The sequence below is a fragment of the Hyperoodon ampullatus genome (assembly GCF_949752795.1).
Source record: "Hyperoodon ampullatus genome assembly, chromosome: 13".
NCBI classification, from domain to species: Eukaryota; Metazoa; Chordata; class Mammalia; order Artiodactyla; family Ziphiidae; genus Hyperoodon; species Hyperoodon ampullatus.
In genome coordinates, this window is record NC_136926.1 from 8,840,027 (window position 1) to 8,863,653 (window position 23,627).

A 23,627-nucleotide genomic window follows, 5' to 3' on the forward strand; every position below is an offset into this window, starting at 1 on the left:
TAGAGAAAGCCCTTGCAGAGAAATGAAGACCCAACACAGCCCAAAAAAATAAATAAATAAACAAACGTGGGTTAAAAAAAAAAAAAACTACAATGAGGTATCACCTCACACCAGTTAGAATGGGCAGCATCAGAAAATCTACAAACGACAAATGCTGGAGAGGGTGTGGAGAAAAGGGAACCCTCTTGCACTGTTGGTGGGAATGTAAATTGATACAGCCACTGTGGAGAACAGTATGGAGGTTCCTTAAAAAACTAAAAATAGAATTACCATATGACCGAGCAATCCCGCTACAGGGCATATACCCAGAGAAAGCCATAATTCAAAAAGACACATGCACCCCAATGTTCATTGCAGCAGTATTTACAATAGCCAGGTCATGGAAGCAACCTAAATGCCCATCGACAGACGACTGAATAAAGAAGTTGTGGTACCTGTATGCAATGGAATATTACTCAGCCATAAAAAGGAATGAAATTGAGTCATTTGTAGAGACGTGGATGTATCTAAAGACTGTCATACAGAGTGAAGTAAGTCAGAAAGAGAAAAACAAATAACATATATTAACGCATATATGTGGAACCTAGAAAATGGTACAGATGAACCATTTTGCAGAGCAGAAATTGAGACACAGAGGTAGAGAAAAAGACATATGGACACCAAGGGGGGAAAGCAGCGGGGGGTGGGGGGGTGGTGTGATGAATTGGGAGATTGGGATTGACATGTATACACTGATGTGTATAAAATGGATGACTAATAAGAACCTGCTGTATATAAAAAAATTAAATTAAAAAAGGAAAAAATATTTTTTATAGATATAGACATATAGCCTGTGCTCCACAACAGGAGAGGCCACAACAGTGAGAGGCCCGCGTACCGCAAAAAAAAAAAAAAAAAAAAGAATTAAAATGCTTCAGAGATGCGTCAAAGGAAAAGAAAGAGTTCGCAGTATCCTGCCCTATGGAAAGAACATTCTAATGACTGTCCCAGCAGCTCTCTCCTGACCTGCTTGGTGACTCAGACAAGCCATGCCCTCTCTCTGGGCTGTGGATTGAGTCCCTGAATGAGGGGATAACTGCCTGGCTCCCTAATCCCTATGACCTTTTGGCTCTAAGAAGCTACTATTCTCTGCATTCTGAAGAGGGCAAAACCACTGGTCCCTGGAGCAAACAGGGCAGCTGGGGATTCAGCCGGGCCTTGTAGGATGGGTAGAGATGGGGGAGAGGAAAGCTGAAGAGTCTGGGAAGGTGGAAGAGAATGAATGTGATAGAAGCCTGGGTCCTCACAGGCCAGGCTGGCTGAAGAGGAGAGCTGTAGAGGGGCAGAGGAGGGAAGGATGGAGAGTGAGGTCAGCCCGGGGAGTCCTCAGTGGCCCCCTGAACCTGACTCACCAGACGTAGAGCAAGGTGCCCACTGTGAAGAGCTTCTTCAGAGTCCCAATCCACACGTTTTCAATGAGAACAACTTTCACAGGTGTATGCTGGCACCTCAGGGGGAATTGACTATATGCCATGGTAAGAGAGTCCTCAAAGCACCACGAGGAGGAAGTGCCTCTCAGCAAAGCCTGACTTGCCCTCACAGAGCTCACTGAACAAAGGTAACACTAGAGTGAAAGGATGTGACCTGAAAGTGAGCTACCCTTCCATCCGGTTAACTGACGCTTACCCCAGGGGCCAATAGATATTTTCGTGGGCCCCCAAGAGAACCATTGGTCCTGGACCCTCTGCGCCTCATGGAGAAGTTGAGCCTGCATCCTCTGTGTCTTATATTTAAAATCCCAAGAGAAGAATCTGATTATGTCCAACCCTGATCCATTCAGCTGTAGGCAGAGGTCAGCAAAGGGCCAGGGGCAGCCAGAGATGCACTGAGAAGAAAGTGGAGGAGAGCCTGCATCCCCAAGGCAAGTTAAATGCCGGTTGTGTTAGTTTCCCATTGCTGCTGTAACAAACCACCATGAACTTAGTGACTTAAAATAACAGAAAAATTTTCTCTTAGTTTTGGGGGTCAGATGCCTAAAATCATTCTTACAGGACTAAAATCAGGGTGATGGCAGGCCCGGTCCCTTCTGGAGCTCCACTAGAGAGTCTGTTCTCATCTCTTCCAGCTTCTGGAGACTGCCTTGGGCTCGCAGCTGTATCGCTCCAACCTCAGCTCCTCTTGTCACATCTCCTTTTTTTGATTTTGACCCTCTTGCCTCCCCTTTATAGAGACTCTTGTGATCACACTGGGGCCACTCAGATAATCAAGAATAATCTGTCCATCTCGAGACCTTGAACTTAATCACATCTGCAAAGTTCCTTTTGCCACAGAAGGTGACATATTCACAAGTTCCAGAGATTAGGACATATTCACAAGTTCCAGAGATTAGGACATGGAGATTTTGGTGTGGGGTGGGGAGGCATCATTCAGCCTGTTCTACTCTGACCCGCCTTTCCTTGAGCTAGCTAGTGAGAGGGTTCAGTTTCTTGTTAGCCACAGCTTGGCTAAGACATCACCTGCCCTTCTAATACCCTTTGACTATGGCACTTCTTCTCCACCATCTAGTATACCTGGAAAACTTCCTTTTCATACTTCCCAAACTATGTCCCCCTCATTCAAAAAACGCCTACTACAGAACACAATACTTTCTACGCATCCTACTGTATGGAGAGCAGAGAGTGAGTCCTAGCCTATTAGTTAACGTTTACCAGATAGAGGAAAAATAATGGATACATGTAAAGGCATTGAGCTCCAAAACTCAGTTATGCAAATACAGGCCCTGGACCACCCAGATTGGCAGAGGTTTATCTTAGAGGCCCAAAATTTTAAATAACTCTAAACCCATATTAAGCAATGTTATGTTATATCATCTAGGAAACAAAACCCAAAAAACTAGTGTTGTCTAAAACTTTGGTGAGAGAAGTAGAATATTCCACTTGAGGGTGGTGATAAGCCAATGCCCTATGCCCTAATTAGGCAGCAAGCAGTAGGAGCCCCGAGTTCAAGTCTTATAAGCCACATTTTTTAAGAGAATCCCTTTTGCTGTTGTAAAAGTGGAAGTTTCACAGAAAAGCACAAAGAACATGAAAAGGTTCCAACGTTCTCCCTCCCAGAGGTTTTCACTGTTGAAACTTTGAGAGTATCTTCCAGATGTCTCTTTATGCCCCCACCTAGACACACAAACATGGCCACGCTCTACATGCTATTATGTAACCTGCTGTTTTTACTCAATAATATGTTATTAACTCTTTCCACAACAGTATTGATAAATATATGATAAAGATAGATCTGTGATATGTAACCACTTTGAATAGTTATGGAGTATTCTAGTATTCAGGTTGGAACATATGAAATTGCCCATTTTGTAGACCAAAACAGTAGAATATTGGCAATTTCATATGGTTCAGCCTAAGAAGTGAATTGTGAGAATTTGCCAGCTGGTCTCTTACTGATGGATATTTAAATGGAACTTTTGTTCATTTTTCCCACTTATAAACATTTTTGATAATCTTGATATAGCTTTTACTACATGCCAAGCACTCTTCTAAGTGTATATAAATAATAAATATTAACTCTTTCAATCCTAACCTCCCCAAAAATAATCCTGTAAAGAAGCTATAGTGTTACCCCCACCTTATAGCTGAACAAACTGTGGCACAGAGAAAGTGTGCCCAAGTTCACATCGTGCTATAGACTGAATGTTTGAGACCCCCCAAATTCATAAGTTGAAACCTAACCCCTATGCGTTTGTATGAGGAGCTGGGGCCTTTGGGAAGTGAATAGGTCATGAAGGTGGAGCCCTTACGAATGGGATTAGTGCCCTTATAAAAGAGGCGCCAGAAAAACTTCACCTCTTCTGCCATGTGAGGATACAGCAAAAAGATGACCATCTGTGAACCAGGAAGTGGGTTCTCACCAGATACCATATCTGCTGGTGCATTGATCTTGGAATTTCCAGCTTCTAGAACCATGAGAAATAAATTTCTGTTGTTTATAAGCTACTCAGTCTATGACATTTTGTTATAGTGGCCCTAGTGAACTAAGACACATAGTAAGCAGCAACACTGGCTCCACAGCTTATGCTCTTTTGTGTGCTATTGTAAATGGAATTGTTTTCTTAATTTCTTTTCTAGATTGCTCATTGTGGGTGTATAGAAACACAACTGATTTTTTTTTTGTGTGTGTGGTACGTGGGCCTCTCACTGTGGTGGCCTCTCCCGTTGCGGAGCACAGGCTCCGGACGCGCAGGCTCAGTGGCCATGGCTCACGGGCCCAGCCGCTCCGCGGCATGTGAGATCTTCCTGGACTGGGACACGAACCCGTGTCCCCTGCATCGGCAGGCGGACTCTCAACCACTGCACCACCAGGGAAGCCCCACAACTGATTTTTGTGTGTTGATCTTGTACCTTGAAACTTTATTGATTGGTTTATTAACTTTAACATTTTTTAAAATTTATTTATTTATTTTTTGCTTTATAACAAATTTAATCAGTTATACATATACATATGTTCCCATATCCCCTTCCTTTTGCGTCTCCCTCCCACCCTCCCTATCTCACCCCTCCAGGTGGTCAAAAAGCACCGAGCTGATCTCCCTGTGCTATGCGGCTGCTTCCCACTACCTATCTACCTTACGTTTGGTAGTGTATATATGTCCATGCCACTCTTTCGCTTTGTCACAGCTTACCCTTCCCCCTCCCCATATCCTCAAGTCCATTCTCTAGTAGGTCTGTGTCTTTATTCCTGTCTTACCCCTATGTTCTTCATGACATTTTTTTTCTTAAATCCCATATATATGTGTCAGCATACAGTATTTGTCTTTCTCTTTCTGACTTACTTCACTCTGTATGACAGACTCTAGGTCCATCCACCTCATTACAAAGAGCTCAATTTCGTTTCTTTTTATGGCTGAGTAATATTCCATTGTATATATGTGCCGCTGAGCCTGCGTGTCCGGAGCCTGTGCTCCGCAACAGGAGAGGCCACAATAGTGAGAGGCCCGCATACCGCAAAAAAAAAAAAAAAAAAAAAAGAGAGAGCCTTGACAAACAAGAGTGTGGTTGTGTGGGGTTGGCTGAGATAGTAAAGGGTCTGGATACTGTGTTAGGCGGACATAGCCAGAGGGACTGGGGCTATTAGTTTGAAGAAGTGGAGAAATATAGTAGCAGGCTGCAGCCATTTTGAAAGTGTCCAGTAGAAAAGGGACCACAGGGCAGAACTCTAACCAAAGGGAAAAATTACAGGGAGATAGATTTTGGTTCAGTGTAAGGAAGAAATGTCTAACAATTAGAACAGTCCCAGAACAGAACAAACTTTCCTTGTGGTTGCTAGTTGGTGACGACAGCAACGATGATGATGATGATGATGGTGTCGATGATGATGACAACGTGATGATAATTTTCATTTATCTCATCATCTCCTTTTCTCTCGAGTCTCCTCTCCATCTGCATTTCAACATCATTTCCCATTTTAAAAATAAACCCTCCCTCGACCCCACATTCTTCTCCTTCTACCATTTGATGCCTCTCTTCTCCTTTGTAGCGAAGTCCCTTGAAAAAGTGAGTCACCACATCCATTTCCGCATCTCCATTCACTCCTCTGCTCACTCCATTCTGGCTCCCCACCCCCCGCCCCAGAACTTCTACAAAGCCTCTCGTGCCAAGTAAACAACACCACCATCGCTAAATCCAATAGACACGCCACAGACCTGGCAAATTCTCAGCAGCATTTGACACCAGTGACCATGCACCATCTCCCTGCCTCCTCTTCTTCCCTCAGCTTCCCAGCATCCACATTCTCCTGACTTTCTTTGGTTCTCCACGTTCACCCTTTCTGAGAATCCTTTGGAGACCTCTGTGCTTCCCATCATTTAAAGGTTAGCATTCCTTAGGGGTCTGTTCTAAGCCCTCTTGCCTTCTCACCTACATCCTCTTTTGCTGGTCAGTTGCAGCTACTTCCATAGTTCTAGTTACCATTTGTATGCTGGTGCTATATAAATCTACATCTCCAGCTCCAGATTCGTATATCCAACTAAGCATCTGTGTTTGTGTGTCCCATAGATTTGTCAAGCTCAGTGCCTTCAGTTCTGAATTCATCTTCCACCCTAAATGGGCTTTTTTCCCTCACACTTCCTATCCCCATAAGTTCTTCCACCACTCATCAATTGCCCAAGCCAGAACATGGCACACTCCCTGATTCATCCTTTCCCTCATTCCCCCCATCCGTTCAATTGTCAGATTTTTTTGTTTTATCTTCCTAATGTTATTCAAAACAGTCTACTTCTCTCCTCTACCACTGTCAACTCCTCAGACCAGATCACCATTAACTCTCACCTGGATGACCCAGTAGCCTCCTAACTTGTCTCCCTCCCTCTGTTTGTACTCTTACCTCCTCCATTCTCTGCAGCACTTTAGTGGGAGCTTGGACTCTGGGGTGAGATACTTGGGTTCAACATTGGCTCTACCACTTATGACCTACATGACTTTATGTAAGTAACTTAGCCTTTCCGAGTCATCATTTCTTCTTCTATAATTAGGGGATATTAGTATTATATTGGCCAGGGTTTCTAGTTCTAAACAACAGAGTTCACTCTGCCTAGTTTAAGAAGAAAGATTGTCTAGAAAAGGCAAATCTATAGAGGCAGGGAATAGATTAGTGGTTGCCTGGGTCCAGGGGGTGGGAACGGGGAGTGACTGCAAATGGGAATGAGGAATCTTATTGGGGTGATGAAATGTTCTAAAACTGGATTATGATGACGGTTGTACAACTTGGCAAATTTACTAAAAATCATTGAAGTGTATGCTTAAAATGGGTGATTTTATGATATATAAATTTATACACCAATAAAGTTGTTAAAAAGTAAAGGAAGAAAGAGATTTTAAAGGGCATTAGGCAGTTCTTACAGTCTCTTGGAGGACCAAAAACCAGGATTGCTGGGATACTACACAGCCAGGAACAACACCCAGAGAACAAGGACTGTTCCAGAGAAAAGACTTGGCCAGCCACTGCTAAGCCCTAAGGTGGGAACTCATGCCAATAATGTTTGGGAATGAGTGCCAGAATCTTAGTCACTGCCATCCCCAATGAGCTGAATGCCTGGGGCTATACCTCCTATAGTAGGCTGAATAATGGCCCCAAAGCTATCAGGTCCTAATCCCCAGAATTTATAACTGTTATCCTATTTGGGAAAAGGGTCTTTACAGATGTGATTAAGTTAAGGATTTTTAGATGGTAAGATTATCCTGGATTATCAAGGTAGGCCCTACATGCCATCATATGTGTTCTTACAAGAGAGAGACGGAGGTTTCATGTACGCGCACACACACACACACACACACACATACAGGAGAAAGTTTTGTGAAGGTGGAGGAGAGTCAAGGATGCTAGCCTTGAAGATTGGAGTGATGTGACCACAAGCCAAGGAACACAGGCCACCCCCAGAAGCTGGAAGAGGCAAGGAAGGATTCTCCCCTGGAGCCTTGGAGGGAGCGTGGCCCTGCTGACACCTTGATTTTGGCCCAGTGATACTGATTTTATTTTTTTTTAATTTTTTTTATTTTTGCATTACGTGGGCTTCTCACTGCTGTGGCCTCTCCCGTTGCGGAGCACAGGCTCTGGACGCGCAGGCCCAGCAGCCATGGCTCACGGGCCCAGCCGCTCCGTGGCATGTGGGATCTTCCCGGACTGGGGCACGAACCCGTGTCCACTGCATCGGCAGGCGGACTCTCAACTACTGCGCCACCAGGGAAGCCCCAGTGATACTGATTTTAGATGTCTCTAGAACTGTGAGAGAATAAATCGTTGTTTTAAGTTACCAAGTTTGTGGTTAATTGTTACAGCAGTGACAGGCAACTGACAACTGGGCAAGAGAACAAGTGGAGGTCCACATACTGCTTATTCAGACATTTAAAAGTCATAACAGACTTTTTTTTGTATAAATTTATTTATTTTTATTTTTGGCTGTGTTGGGTCTTCGTTGCTGCACGCGGGCTTTCTCTAGTTGCGGTGAGCAGGGGCTGCTCTTTGTTGCAGTGCGTGGGCTTTTCATCATGGTGGTTTCTCTTGTGGAGCATGGGCCCTAGGCATGTGGGCTTCAGTAGTTGTGGCGCACGGGCTCAGTAGTTGTGGCTCGCGGGCTCTAGAGCACAGGCTCAGTAGTTGTGGTGCATGGGCTTAGTTGCTCTGCAGCATGTGCCATCTTCCTGGACAAGGGCTCAAACCCATGTCCCCTGCATTGGCAGGTGGATTCTTAACCACTGCGCCACCAGGGAAGTCCCTAAAAGTCATAACAGACTTTAAAATGAAACGTGTTTTTTCATCTACCCAGACATACCTTCATTACAACCTGGAAGGCCAGATTCAAGTTTAGAATTCTTGGACTCCTCAGAATTCTGTGCCAGAACTTGGAAACATTGGTTGAAGAGGCCTATGACCCTTAGCCCTTAGCCCACCCCCCTTCTCATCTCACTCTGGCTCCTCCCAGCTCTGTGAGGGCCTCGTGCACCTGTGTATGGATGCCCTGCACTGTATGCCTAAGCCCCCTCCACACCCTCCACCTGCATTCAGCTGCCCCTTGGCCAGCCCTTGATCTCAGGAGCATGCCCCTGGGTGCTATGGTCTTCTCTCAAGAGGATAAATCTGGGAAAAGGTTAAGAGCCATTTGGGAAGAGAATTCTGGGGTCCTACATACTGAGCATGGTGGGATGGGAAGAGTGCATCCAGTGCTCTGGATTGGCACATTCTGCCCCTGAGGGCAGACTTCTAAGGGGACACCAATATTTCCTGTATCCTGGCATACACACCCTGCCTAATCCCCCAAACTTTGAGTATGATGGAAATGCTTCCACAATTAGATTATGCTCTACAGTTGACCTGAAGCTAGCAAGATCATCTGGGTGGGCCTGACCCAAACACATGAGTCCTTTAAAATCAGAGAATTTCCTTTGGCTGGTCCCAGAAGAGAGGTCAAAGATTTGAGGCATGAAAACATTGTATCATCACTGGCTTGAAGATGGAAGGGGCCACATGGTAAATAGTGCAAGTGATCTCTAGGATCTGAGAGTGGCCCCTGGCTGACAGAGCTCTGAATCCCATGATGGCACGGGATTGAATTCTACCAACAGGACGAATGAGCCTAGAAGTGAATTTTCTCCCAGAGTCCCAAAGTGAGAACTCAGCACAGCTGACACTTTGATTTCAACCTTGTGAGATCCTGAGCAGAGTACCCAGTCACGCCAGGCCCAAACTACTGATCTACAGACCTGTGAGCTAATAAGTGATGGTGTTTTAGGCCACTGAGTTTGTGGTAATTTGTTACGCAGCAACAGAAAACTAATACAGCCCCACAGGTTCCTTACTCCATGGGGAAGCTCGCAGCTAGCAGAAGGCCAGGGTGGGATCTCTAAAGTGTGGGGTCCAGGAAGCGGTCCCTATCGTGTAGGTCAAGGCTGGTACTGTCCCCATACATTCCTTAAGATGAATTCTGCTCATGCCCAGCACCCTATGCTATTTCCTGTGTACCAAAGTGTTGTTGCATGGTGCATATGTTTGAAAAGCTTGGGTCTCAAAGGTGGAGGTGAAGGAGTTGGCTTATTTTAGGGGACATGTTGAGTGGAAAATGTTCACAGGTAGGGAGGCAAGATACTCATGCTATGAGAAGTGTGTGGGAACAGAAACTGACTGAGGGAACCCCACTCTCACGTTTACTCTGGGGCACCCGATTGCTGAATCACTGCCCTGTTTAAATGGTGCTCTCCATGCTCCTGTGGAGCACGTACAACTGAATTTGAGGGAATTAAATGCTCGTAAGAAAAGATTCCACCATATGAAAGAAAAATATCATTATAAGGTGTTCTCATAATAATCTGTTCGTATATATACAGCAATCTTCTTTTAAGACATTGTGTGCTAGACCCAAGAGTACCAGGAAGCCACATCACAATGTGGAATTGTGACATATAATCTATGTATTGATTCATAAGGGAGAATTTACTAACTATATTCTTTATTATCCATTCTGTGATATCTGGTCTAAGTAATATGTCTTTAGAATTTTAATATAATGCTTATTATTTAATATTTGTTGCATAGAAAACATATGACTCAAATAATGATAATCCTAATAATTATCAGATGAGGAACCAAGGCTCATAAAGGTGAAGGAGTTTTGAATCCACATTTCCAGATCTGAAATCCCAAGCTTGGGCATGATTACGTTGAGGGTCAAAGGAGAGAGTGTATATGAACGTACCTATTATATTCAAAAAGATTATTTTTTAAAAATAGCTACCATTTGTGAAGCTCTTACCCTATGCTAGGCATTGATAAGAGCTTGTTGTGCCTTTTCTTGTATAATTATCACAACAACTCTATAAACAGATGCGAAACTGAGTCTCAGAGAGGTTAAGTGACTTGGTCAAGGAAACTTAGCCAGGTTTATAAAATAAGTTGCTTTAACTTTTAGCTAGTAAACTGCATTGTCTTCCTAATAGATGCAAGTTATCATCATCATCATCACCACCATCACAGAGAACAAGGGGGCATTAGCCGTTAGGGAAATATGAATCAAAATCACAATGAGATACTCACTAGGATGCCTATAATCTAAAAGAGAGACAATAACAAGTGATGATGAGGATGTGAAGGAACTGGAACATACATTGTTGGTGGGAATATGAAATGGTGCAGCCACTGTGAAAAACAACTGGGTAGTTTCTCAAAAGATTAAAATTAGAGTTTAGGGGCTTCCCTGGTGGCGCAGTGGTTGAGAATCTGCCTGCCAATGCAGGGGACACGGGTTCGAGCCCTGGTCTGGGAGGATCCCACATGCCGCGGAGCAACTAGGCCCGTGAGCCACAATTACTGAGCCTGCGCGGCTGGAGCCTGTGCTCCGCAACAAGAGAGGCCGCGATAGTGAGAGGCCTGAGCACCGCGATGAAGAGTGGCCCCCGCTTGCCACAACTAGAGAAAGCCCTCGCACAGAAACGAAGACCCAACACAGCAAAAATAAATAAATAAAATAATAAAATAATAAAATAAAATTAGAGTTTACCAAGCGATCCACCAATTCCATTTTTAGGTACATACTCAAGAAAACTGAAGACATGTTCATACAAAAATGTGTACACAAACGTTCACAGCAGCATCGTTCATCATAGCCAAAAATTGGAAACAACCCAAATTTCCACCCAAAAGTGGTATATCCATATAATGGAGTATTACTCAGCCAAAAAAAAAAAAAAAAGGAATGCAGTAGAGATACATATTCCAATATGGATGAACCTTGAAAGCATAATGCTAAGTGGAAGAAGCTGGACACAAATGATCACATATCGCATGATTCCATTTATAATGAAATATCCAGAATATGCAAATCCATAGAGACAGAAAGTAGATCAGTGGGTGCCTGGAGCTGCAGGGGAATAGGAGGATTGAGAGTGATGGTTAAGGGATGAGGGAGTGGGGTTTTTCTTTTTGAGGTGATGAAAATATTCTAAAATTGATTGTGGTGATGGTTGCACAGCTCTTTGAATATACTAAAAACTACTGAATTATACACTTTAAATGAGTGAGTTGAATGGTATGTGAATTATATCTCAATAAGCTGTTAAAAAAAAAAAAAAAGAGCAAGGAGGGTCTTCCTGACCCTGGCGAGGACCTAAAGTTACATTTACCAGTCTGGTCCTATTCCTCCCCCTAAGCGGTGATGACTCATGTAGATGCCAGCATTATCACCAGGCGTGCCCTGAATCCTTGACTCCTCCCTGGGAATCCAGGGTGTTGCCCTGCATTTTCCCACCTGCCCCAGGCATGCCCTGTCCAGCTCGCCCCAGCAGTCCTGGGTTAGAACCCAAAGTGTCACCTTCCTTTCTCGTGGCTTCTCCCTGCAGGAGACTGGCACACTTCCTCCCGCCTGCTGCTTCCTCCCCCGACTCCCACTTCTCCCTAGCTTGCTGTGAGCCTCATGTCTCAGATTTTAAAACCACAGGGAATTCAGGATGTGCACAAGAAGCTGGACCTTGAGGTTTTCTGTGCTGCCAGCCACTGCAGTGATTTAGGGTCATCCCCACAGCCCACTTACCTAATGTAGAAAAAGAACAACACATGGAAGAACCATATAATGGTGCCATAATTCGTGCTCTGGATCCGGATGACTTTGTTTGTCTCATACTGGAAAACATCGTTCCAGCTGCAACAGGCTGTCATGGTGAGAGGCTCGCTGTCCACTCGGGGCTGGACCAGGGCTCAACCCTCCCAGACCGGCCACAGCAGACCCACCAGTAAGAGGAAAATGAAATGTCCTTATTCTTAGCAGAAACCTTTAAGTTTGAGTTCCTCCAATGATGTCAGAGTCGGGGCGGGCACTGGCAGCTGCCCAAGATGTGGCTGAGAATAAACAAGAAAAGCCAAGTCCTACAGGCCCAGCTGGCAGATGTCCCCGCCCCAGCCGGCCTCCCCCGGATGCCTGCACAAAGATGGTGTTCAAAGGAAAGGCATTTTAAGAATTCTGCCTTATCCCCTTTTTCCTTTCACTTTTTTGGGGCTCATTTCAATTGGGGTAAAGGGGCAGCCCTTCAAATGTCAGGAGACCCCGTGCTTCCACTGTGCCTTAGGAAAGAGCCTAGATTTTTCCGTTGCCTCAAGCCCCACTCAGAGACTGATTAGTTCATTTCTACAACCCTTTATTCAGCCCCAGATGTATGTGAACACTGGATGAATGAAGGTCTCCCCGCTCCTCCCTCCCTCACGTCCTCACAACACTCTGGTCTGTAGAGGAGGAATTAGATTTGCTGGGGGCTGGGTTTGGGGGAGGACTTTATTTCTATGCTGGATATTTCCTGCCTGACCCTCAAGATCCACTGTCCACTCTGCTCTATTCCCCCGGGAGGTCAACCCATGACCTAGCCCAATCAACCTAAGAAACAAACCTGCCATCCAATAAAATTAGGTTTATTGACCCTTTCAGTGAGGGAGTATACATCATCAAACAAAGGGATAGAGTTATCATCAGATTCTGGGGAAGGTGGAGTTTAGATCAAATTTAAATGAAGTCAAGTTTTCACAGGTTCAAAGCAAAGCAGTTTTATATAAAACGGTCAACTTTAGATCTGGATTGCAAAGTGGACCCAGGGCCCTGTTTCCTTGGAAGCAGTAAGGCTAAGATAGATGTTGATTGTTGTTTCCAGAAACCCATTATCTGAAGCTCTGCACCTGAGCTGCAAATCGAGGCTGCCTCTCTGTTTCAAGGTGACTTAGATCCTCCAGGCAAAACAGGAACATTTCATTCTTACAGATGCAATTTCAAATAGCAAAGTTTGTGATAGTCTATGATTTTAGAGGATGATGTTTCTCAGTAAGTAACAAAGTAGCAGTCACTCACTCAAAGATGGGGGCTATTATCACCTTACAGCTACACAGAAATACTGTTTCGTGTTCCCTCTGCCATGGACTTTATCCATTTCTGCTCTTCCTGCCTGTGGAATGTGGTTAAGACTCTGCGCTCCCAGTGCAGGGTGCCCGGGTTCCATCCCTGGTCAGCCAGCATGCCACAACTAAAAGATCCTGCATGCCACAACTAAAAGATCCTGTGTGCCACAACTAAAAGATCCTGCGTGCCACAACTAAGATCCCACATGTGGAAACGAAAATCCTGCATGCCACAACTAAGACCCAGCACAGCCAAATAAATAAATAAATACTAAAAAAAAAAAAAAAAAGATGGTCTCTGGGGAGGGAACAGGGGGATTAGTCAGTGTCAAGAGACTTACTTGTCACCTTTCTATGAAGTTTTCTCCACCATATGTATGCATTACTTAAAAACACACACACACACACACTGATAGACTTTTAAAAGCTTTATCTCCAGACCAAACCTGCCTTTTGAGCTCCATACCTGTAGTCTATGAACCTCCAGACCTAAATATCCCGCAGACACTTCAAATCACAACTTAAAAATGGAACACTTTCCCATAAAGTAATAGTGTGAGCAAGGACTAATGAGTGCAAGAGAGTGGAGACAGTAAATGTGGTCCACTTTTCCTGTTAGCTTGGCTATGTGAGAAGAGGGGTAATGGTGATTTTTAATGGGGGTCATAGAGTCAAGGGAAGATTGGTGCGTGTGGTTAAGGTGGAAACATTTGAGCTGTTCAAAGATGTTCAAAGTGGAATGTCAAGAACAGTGGCCTGTTTCTTTGTGAAGTAGGAACTCAGGTCATGAATGGAACAGAGGTTGGAGGGCTTGGGTGAATTTCTCTTAGTCAAGTGTGTGTGTGTGTGTGTGTGTGTGTGTGTGTGTGTTTCTGGTTACAGGTCAGAAAATCAAGTGACTTTCTTCAGAAAAAAAGCAAGTTTTTTTGAGGAAACACTGTTATCTCCCAGAACTCAAATGCATGAAATGTGGCTCCAAATCATGAGAACCCCATGAGTAGGATAGGAAACTAAAATGTCCCACACTGAGGCTGCTCTTTCAATTTGCCTGAAGCTATGAGGTCCCACCTCTGCCTATCTCTCTGTCCACCCACCATGTGTCTCTCTAAACACCGGCCATCTCTTCTTCTCTGAGGACATGTGGCCAAACAAGGCTGGCATGGTTAGATGTCCACGTGAAAGTTCAAGTGAAAACCCAGATCAACGCCCAATTCCAGAATCCCAGGGGAGTGGATCTGATTGTTCTGGCTATTTACCTCTGGTCCAATCAGCTATGGCTGTGGATGGGGTCACAGAACAAATACAGCATCAGGGGCCCTGCCTTGGTAAGGAGAGGGAGGGGAGAGAGGACTGGGAGGAAGAAAGAATGGAAGGAGGGAGAGAGAGAGGTGTGGTTCTCAGAGAACAGAGGCTCCTAGGCTGGGGGACTCTGGTTAAATACCCCAGCCCCTCTCTCTCAGGTGGGACAATTCAAAGGTAGCCTAGGCAGTCTCCCAGAGGTCCCTAGTGCGTTTGGGCCCCAGATGCCCACAGCAGTGACCTGCTCTTGAATGCTTCCTATATTGGCTGCCTTCCCTTCCTTCCCTGTGCCACTTCCCCACTCCCCTTCCTGGCCTCATCCCATATAAGCTATTTGCACCCAGGGTCTGCTTTGGGGAAACCCAGTCTATTTCAGTCTCTTGTGCTGTCGTTAAGGAGTTGGGAATTTATTCTGAGAGCAATAGGTGGACTTCTAAGCAGCGTTGTGGGATGATCTTATTTGCACTTTAGTAAAATCACTCTGGCTGCCCTGTGGAAGTGGATAGAAGGGGCAAGAGTGAGGCAGGGGTTCTGCCCAGGGAGGGGGCATAGTGACATGGAGGGGGGCTGAGGGCAGATCCCCAAAGAATCCAACACCAAGGAGACTAAGCAGAGGCATCAGGGAAGGCGAGGAAAACCAAGGGGGGCTGTGCACTCAGAAGCCAACCGGAGAGCAGTTCACAAATAAGCCAAGGGGCCACAGGAGATATTAAGAGCGATTATAATGCTGCAGAATTAAAGGGCACTAGTGAGGAAGCTGACAGGTAACTTAATGGAACAGGATCGAGTCAAGTATTAAACCCAAAGATAGGTGGGAACTTAGCATATGATAAAAGCATTTTAAAATCAGGGGAGAAAGAAATTACTCAAAATGTGATCTCACAGCAATTGGCCAGCCATTTACAGGAGGTCGGTGGAGGGGAGGGGATGTGGTATTCTAACTTTTCATATTTAAAAAGGTGTGTAGGGCTTCTCTGGTAGCTCAGTGGTTGAGAGTCCGCCTGCCGATGCAGGGGATACGGGTTCGTGCCCCGGTCCAGGAAGATCCCACACGCTGTGGAGTGGCTGGGCCTGTGAACCATGGCCGCTGACCCTGTGCGTCCGGAGCCTGTGCTCCACAACCGCAGAGGCCACAACAGTGAGAGGCCCGTGTACAGCAAAAAAAAAAAAAAAAAAAGATGTGTAGCTGTTTGAAATGTAATAGAATCATCAAAAGTGAAGAAAATCAGCTACACAAAAGAGATATTCAAGTCACCGTTCTGTTTGTGTTGCACACATTTTCCGTTATGGTAGAAATGCAAAGATAACTGGATGCCCCTTGAAATAACTCAACTGATAACTACACCACACCAGCACCGGGCTGATGCTTGGTTCTTTCTCCCACTCAAACTCCTCCTTGGTGTCAAGACTAGGATGGAGGGACTTCCCTCGTGGTGCAGTGGTTAAGAATCCGCCTGGGCTTCCCTGGTGGCGCAGTGGTTGAGAGTCCGCCTGCCGATGCAGGGGACACGGGTTCGTGCCCCGGTCCGGGAAGATCCCACATGCCGCGGAGCGGCTGGGCCCGTGAGCCATGGCCGCTGAGACTGCGCGTCCGTAGCCTGTGCTCCGCAACGGGAGAGGCCACAACAGTGAGAGGCCCACGTACCGGAAAAAAAAATAAATAAAAAAAAAAAGAATCCGCCTGCCAGTGCAGGGGACACGGGTTCGAGCCCTGGTCCGGGAAGATCCCACATGCCACGGAGCAACTAAGCCCATGCGCCACAACTACTGAGTCGCTCTCGAGCCCGTGAGCCACAACTACTGAAGCCCACGCACCTAGAGCCCGTGCTCTGCAACAAGAGAAGCATGAGAAGCCCGCAATGAGAAGCCTGCGCACCGCAATGAAGAGTAGCCCCGCTTGCTGCAACTAGAGAAAAGCCCACGTGCAGCAACGAAGACCCAACGCAGCCAAAAATAAATTAAAAGAAAAAAAAAGACTAGGATGGATTTGCAGTGATGATAAGATGATGATGAGAGCCTCTTACTCTCCTTCAGGAATATGTTTCAGCCAGGATTCACTGTGGTTTCTTTCTTGGTAACTGGAGCTACTAATAAAAGCATGTCAAAATGATGTTAATTTCACCTATATTTCTCCATGGCAATTTCTTGTGAACCTGCCTCTCTAACCCTCTCTTTCTTCCTTCTCATCACCTCATTCATAATTCTTATAATAAGTTGGTCAAGAGTCTATTGCTTAGGGATGTCACAGAGTTAGGAGAAATACCCAGTGCCCTGGTATTCAAAAATGTTTTTCTTTGAGTTACACTAAATTGGTGCTGTCTAAGGGAGTGGCCGCTAGCCATACGTGGCTATTTAAATTTAAATTAATTAAAATCAAGTGAAATTTAAAATTCAGTCCCTCAGTTGCACTTGCCATTATTCCAGTGCTCAACAGCTACATGTGGCCAGTGGCTACCACAGTGAAGATGTAGAACATGTCCACCACCGGAGAAAGTTCTATCAGACAGCACTACTGACTAAATCTGTGGGATAGAGGAAAAGGTGATATACAGTTGCAAGTAAGTGAGGAAGGTGAGGGTGGTCCCAGTCAGATGGCATCTATTTTTGTGTGTGAAATAGGAGGCAGAGTTGCCTGATGAGAGAGAAAGAGAAGGCAGAGGGGTAGGAGGGTCTATGAGAGTGAAGAAGATTCAAAACAGTTGCTATGGTAACCAGGAGAAGAGAGCCAACAAAGAAAACAGGAATTCCAGGGTGGTGCTGAGAATTAAAGACTATGAATTTGTTATTGCAACAGTCTGCATGACTGAGCTTATGATAAGGGCCTTCCCACCTACAGGATCCACCTCCCACCTCCACACCCAGAGACCAAACAGCTCTTGCCAAGTGGTTCAGATAGTTTTAGAGTTTGTAATCACTGATATCTACTACCTTTATTCTGGTCTTCTACATTTGTTCCAGAAACACTGTGAGCAAAGCTACGTCTCTGCCTCGCCTTCCACCTAAGTCACCCTTTTCCTGGGGCTTGTGTCCCTTGCCAGCACCACAATGCAAGGCAAGAAGCTCCTCTTTTCCCCCTAACTCAACCCAAGCACTAGGAATGTCTTGTTTCACTCAGTTTATTCTGGGTGTAATTCCTGTATCCTTCTCATGGGTGCTGGATTCTTTTAATCCCAAGATCATCTCTCCACTCCACTCCATCCAAGCCAAATACACATGCTCTTCTTGGAAACTTTTAAAATCCATTTCCTAGTCAAGAGCTGGCCACTTCAGGTGATAACTGAGGTGTTCTGCAATCCTAAACACAGAGGATGGGGAAGGGTGGGGAAAACTGTCATTCTTCTTCTAATGGATGGGAAAGAGGTGTTTGGGGTTTCTAGAGGACCAAGGACCTATTGTTTTCTCCATCAGTCTTAACAGGACAGGTATGAAGACAGTATAGAAGGATATGTGGGCTTTCCTGGTGGCGCAGTGGTTAAAATCTGCCTGCCAATGCAGGGGACATGGGTTCGAGCCCTGGTCCGGGAAGATCCCACATGCCGCGGAGCAACTAAGCCCATGCGTCACAACTACTGAGCCTGCGCTCTAGAGCCTGCGAGCCACAACTACTGAGCCCGCGTGCCGCAACTACTGACGCCCGCGCGCCTAGAGACCGTGCTCCGCAATGAGAAGCCCGCGCAATGAGAAGCCCGTGCACTGCAACAAAGAGTAGCCTCCACTTGCTGCACCTAGAGAAAGCCCGCGCGCAGCAGCGAAGACCCAACACAGCCAAAAATAAATAAATAAATTAAATAAATGTATTATATATATATATATATTGTTTAAACCATTTTAACTGGGCTTTCTTTTACTCATAGCTAAAGCACTCTGATTTAAGAAGCATTGCTAGGGAACTGCTATAAAGTTCATCAGGAGGCTGGCAGACAATACCTCTGAAGCACAGAACAGGCAGATGTACAATTTATGGGGTAATTAAGGACAGTGGGCTGCATCCTTGAGGTACAGAGACAGCAGGGACTCAATTGCCAAGAGACAGCCTGCTCAGTATCTGGGATGCATCTTAAGTCCAGCACCCTGACAGACCCCCCGCCCCTGTCATCTTTTCCTTGATGTCCTTGCCCTGGAATCTCCTGGTCATATTTGAACTCTGGAATATGTTATCAGAATATGGCTCAGGTACCTGCTACCTTGTATACTCAAAGCCTCAATTCTCTTCCCTTTTTTAATTCTCTGTGAGAGTTCTGCCAGCTTCTCCTTTAGACCAATTAACACAAGAGATGCTCTCACTCAAATGACAGATGGGTTGACTACCTCTAACTTTCCAAAAACCAAAAACTTTTCTAAAAATTGTTGTAAAATATACATAACAAATTTTACCATTTTAACCAGTTTTTAAAAAACATTTTATTGAAGTATAGTTGATTTACAATGCTGTGTTACTTTCTGCTGTACAGCAAAGTGATTCAGTTATACATATATGTATTCTTTTTCATATTCTTTTCCATTATGGCTTATCACAGGATATTGAATATAGTTCCCTGGGCTATAGAGTAGGACCTTGTTGTTTATCCATCCTATATATACCAGTTCGCCTCTGCTAATCCCAAATGCCCAGTCCTTCCCTCCCCAACATTTTAACCAATTTTAAGTATACAGTTCAGTGGCATTAAGTACATTCACCTTGTTGTACAACCATCACTACCATTTATCTCCAGAACTTTTTTATTATCTCAAACTGAAACTCTGTACCCATTAAACAATAACCCTTCGTTCCTTCCCCCCCAGCCCCTGGCAACCACTGTTCTACTTTCTGTCTCTATGAGTTTGACTACTCTGGGTACCTCACTCATATAAGTGGAATCATACCATATTTGTCCTTTTGTGTCTGGCTTATTTCACTTAGCATGACGTCTTCTAGGTTCGTCCATGTTGTAACATGTCAGAATTTCATCTCTTCTTGGATTGGAAGAATCAATGTGGTTAAAATGGCAATACTGCCCAAAGCAATCTACAGATTTAATGTGATCCCTATCAAATTACCCATGACATTATTCACAGAACTAGAACAAATAATCCTAAAATTTATATGGAACCATAAAAGACCCAGAATTGCCAAAGCACTCCTAAAGAAGAAGAACAAAGGTGGAGGCATAACCCTCCCAGACTTCAGGCAATACTACAAAGCTATTCAAAGTAATATTCAACAAAATATTCAAAGTAATCAAAACTGTGTGACATTGGCACAAAAACGGACATATGGATCAATGGAACAGAAAAGAGAGCCCAGAAATAAGCCCACAGTCTATTAATTAATCTTTGACAAAGAAGGCAAGAATATACAATGGAGAAAAGTCAGTCTCTTCAGCAAGCAGTATTGGGAAAACTGGACAGCTGCATGTAAATCAATTAATTTAGAGCACTCCCTCATACCATACATAAAAATAAACTCAAAATGGCTTAAAGACTTAAATATAAGATATGACACCCTGAAATTCCTGAAGAGAACATAGGCAAAAGATTCTCAGACATAAAATGTAGCAATGTTTCTTAGGTCAATCTCCCAAGGCAATAGAAATAAAAGCAAAAATAAATAAATGGGACCTAATCAAACTTGCACGTTTTTGCACAGTGAAGGAAATCATAAACAAAATGAAAAAACAACCTACAGAATGGGAGAAAATATTTGCAAATGATGGAGATTCCTTAAGAAAACTGAAAATAGAGTTACCATATGATCCAGCAATCCCACTCCTGGCATATATCCAGAGAAAACTCTAATTCAAAAAGATGCATACACCCCAATGTTCATAGCGGCACTATTTACAATAGCCAAGACTTGGAAGCAACCTAAATGTCCATTGACAGATGAATGGATAAAGAAGATGTCATGTATATATACAATGGAATACTACTTCGCCATAAAAAAAGAATGAAATAATGCCATTTGCAGCAACATGGATGGACCTAGAGATTATCATATTAAGTGAAGCAAGTCAGACAGAGAAAGACAAATATCATACAATATCACTTATATGTGGAATCTAAAATATGATACAAATGAACTTATTTACAAAACAGAAACAGGCTTGCAGACATAGGAAACAAATTTGTGCTTACCAAAGTGGAAAGGGGGTGGGTATAAATTAGGAGTTTGGGATTAGCAGGTATAACTTACTATATATAAAATAGATAAACAACAAGGTCCTACTGTATAGCACAGGGAACTATATTCAATATCTTTAACAAACTATAATGGTAAAGAATATACACACACACACATACACACACACACATACACACATATATATGTATAATCTGAATCACTTTGCTGTACACCAGAAACTAACACATATTGTAAATCAACCATACTTCAATTTAAAAAAAGAATTTCATTCCTTTTATTTTTTATTTTATTTTATTTTTACGGTATGCGGGCCTCTCACTGTTGTGGCCTCTCCTGTTGTGGAGCACAGGCTCCGGACGCGCAGGCTCAGTGGCCATGGCTCACGGGCCCAGCCGCTCCGCGGCATGTGGGATCTTCCCGGACCGGGGCACGAACCCGTGTCCCCTGCGTCGGCAGGCAGACTCTCAACCACTGTGCCACCAGGGAAGCCCTCCTTTTAAAATCTGAATAATTCTCTCTCTCTCTCTCTCCATTTAGTTTGTTTCCACCTTTTTGGCTATTGTGAATAGTCCTTCTCTGAACATGGTTGTACAAATTTCTGTTCATGTCCCTGTTTTTAGTTCTTTGGGGTATATAGCCAGAAGTGGAATTGCTAGATCATGGCAATTGTATGTTTAATTTTTTTTAGAAACCAAGTTTTTTGTTTTTTGGGTTTTTTTAACTTACCAGGATATCCACATGTGCTTGAAAGCTTCCCCTTTTTAACCCCAAAGCTGAATACATCACCCTCAGGAGGGGAAATACTTTCCTTGCATCAGTGAGTCACTATCTCTCTCATTAAAGCAGAGATAAAAACCATTAGTTTAATTCCAACAGGGCATTCTGTTACAGAGAATAGAGGGGAAAGCAGAGTAAAGTTATGCTGAATAGATGGAAATTTAGGACATGAAATGACAAGCAGCAGCAGGGAGATAGAGAGAAAGCACAGGGGAGCTGAGGGTGGGGCTGTGGCATGAAGACCCACCAGTTCCGAAGGTCCCTAGAGTGACCCCGAACAGAGAATTCCTCATTAATTCTGGAGTCCAAGAACCCTGACCCATTTACAACTTATTTTGGTGGTTTTTTTTTTTCATGAAATCCCATGTTATATATTTCTCTCTGATCATATGCATAATAATTGTGACTAAAAGGAAAAACCGCTGTCAGTCTCTACACTCACAACACTCCTGACACCAAATATGTGGGTTTTCCACACCAACCAATTTCCAAGCTCTCTGGACACCAAAAGGGTGTCCTACAATTCAATCATGACACTAACTACTTAGAGTTAGCACAGACCCCGCAGGTTAAGGGCTCAGTCCCACAAGACTGCCCCCACTTCAGATGCGAGTCACACGTAGTGCGTCCCAGGTGTTTGACTTGGCTGCAAGTTGGGGGTCCTCATGACCCCTTCTTCGGGTTTAGTAATTTACTGTAATGGCTCACAGGACTCAGGGAAACATGCTTATTGGTTTACTGTAAAGGACATAAAAAAGGAGACAAAAGAACAGCCAGGTGAAGAGGTACATAGATGGGATGAGATCTGGAAGGGGCCCAAGTACAGGAGCTTCTGTCCCCATGGAGTTGGGGTTTGCCACCCTCCCAGCACGTGGACATGTTCACCAACCCAGAAGCTCTCCAAGCTCCATAGTTCAGGGATTTTTATGGAGGCTTCATCACATAGGCATTGGTTATTAACTCAATATCCAGCCCCTCTTCCCTCCCTGGGGGATGGGGGTGGGACTGAAAGTTCCAAGCCTCTAATCATGGCTTGGTCTTCTTGGTGACCAGCCCTATCCTGAACCTGTCCAGGAGCCCACCAAGAGTGGCCTCTTTAGGACAAAAGATGCTCCGATAACCCAGGAAATTCCGAGAAATTCAGGAGCTCTGTGTCAGGAATCAGGGACAAAGACCAAACATTCAAACAAAAGATGCTCCTAGCACCCCTATAACTCAGGAAATTACAAGGGTTTTAGGAGCTCTGTGTCAGGAACCAGGGGCTGAGACCTAATATATATTCTTATTATATCACAGTGACATAGTGTGACTGAGTATTTATGCCTCACCATCAAACAAGTTTAACTAAAATAGTCTCATTCTCTTGGCCTCCTGTCAAAATGACAGCATCTTCATGTCAAAGATGTTGATTTACTTCCACCCTTTTTGTGGAGCCAGTGACGTGGCATTCATCAGCATAGTCTCAGTCTAGCTCAAGAGTTCCAAGCCAAATGGAGAAGCCAATGGAATGGATAGGAACTGGGATCAGGCCACCAGGCTGGATCTGGACACATGGAGATGGTGACATGGAATAGAGCAGGTACAGCAAACAGGAAGTGAGACCCCTAGCTGAGGGGCAGGCCAGCAGGCTGAGCTCAGGGTCTCTGGAGGCCCCAGGAAGAAGAGGTGGGGAGAGCACCCTAGTTCTCTTCTGATGGAAGAGGGAGGGCGTGGTGAGAGAGTCCATGATTTGAAGATCTCTGTACTTCTCCCTGCCCATTTCATTGCTCTTATCAAAACTCTCACTGTCGATTTTATCCAGTCAAACTTAATTTCCCTCGTCTGTCTCTTTTTCATTCCCACCCCCATTTCCCTTATGCCTGAACAGCCTCCTACTTACCATCTGCCTGCCCAGGAGCTTGCCTTCCTTTACAACTGCACCTACCACTTAGTTTCTCCAATTAAGTGAAAGTGGAATAATTATACTTCTTTTCCCAAAGCACACCTCTTAAATCCCAAATGTCCCTGTGTTGCCATAAATGATGAA

The 23,627-nt window shown here is 44.5% G+C and overlaps 1 protein-coding gene across 1 annotated transcript in view; it reads right to left on the minus strand.

Annotated features, from left to right (window-relative positions):
- P2RX7 (purinergic receptor P2X 7) overlaps positions 1-12,183 on the minus strand; it is a gene marked incomplete at both ends in the record, with an annotated part of 50,550 nt that extends 38,367 nt beyond the window's left edge. The window contains one exon of the mRNA XM_079717275.1: positions 12,059-12,183. Within this exon, the coding sequence (XP_079573401.1) occupies positions 12,059-12,183 (125 nt within the window). The remainder of the gene's footprint in view (positions 1-12,058) is intronic.
- Positions 12,184-23,627: the final 11,444 nt, after the last annotated feature.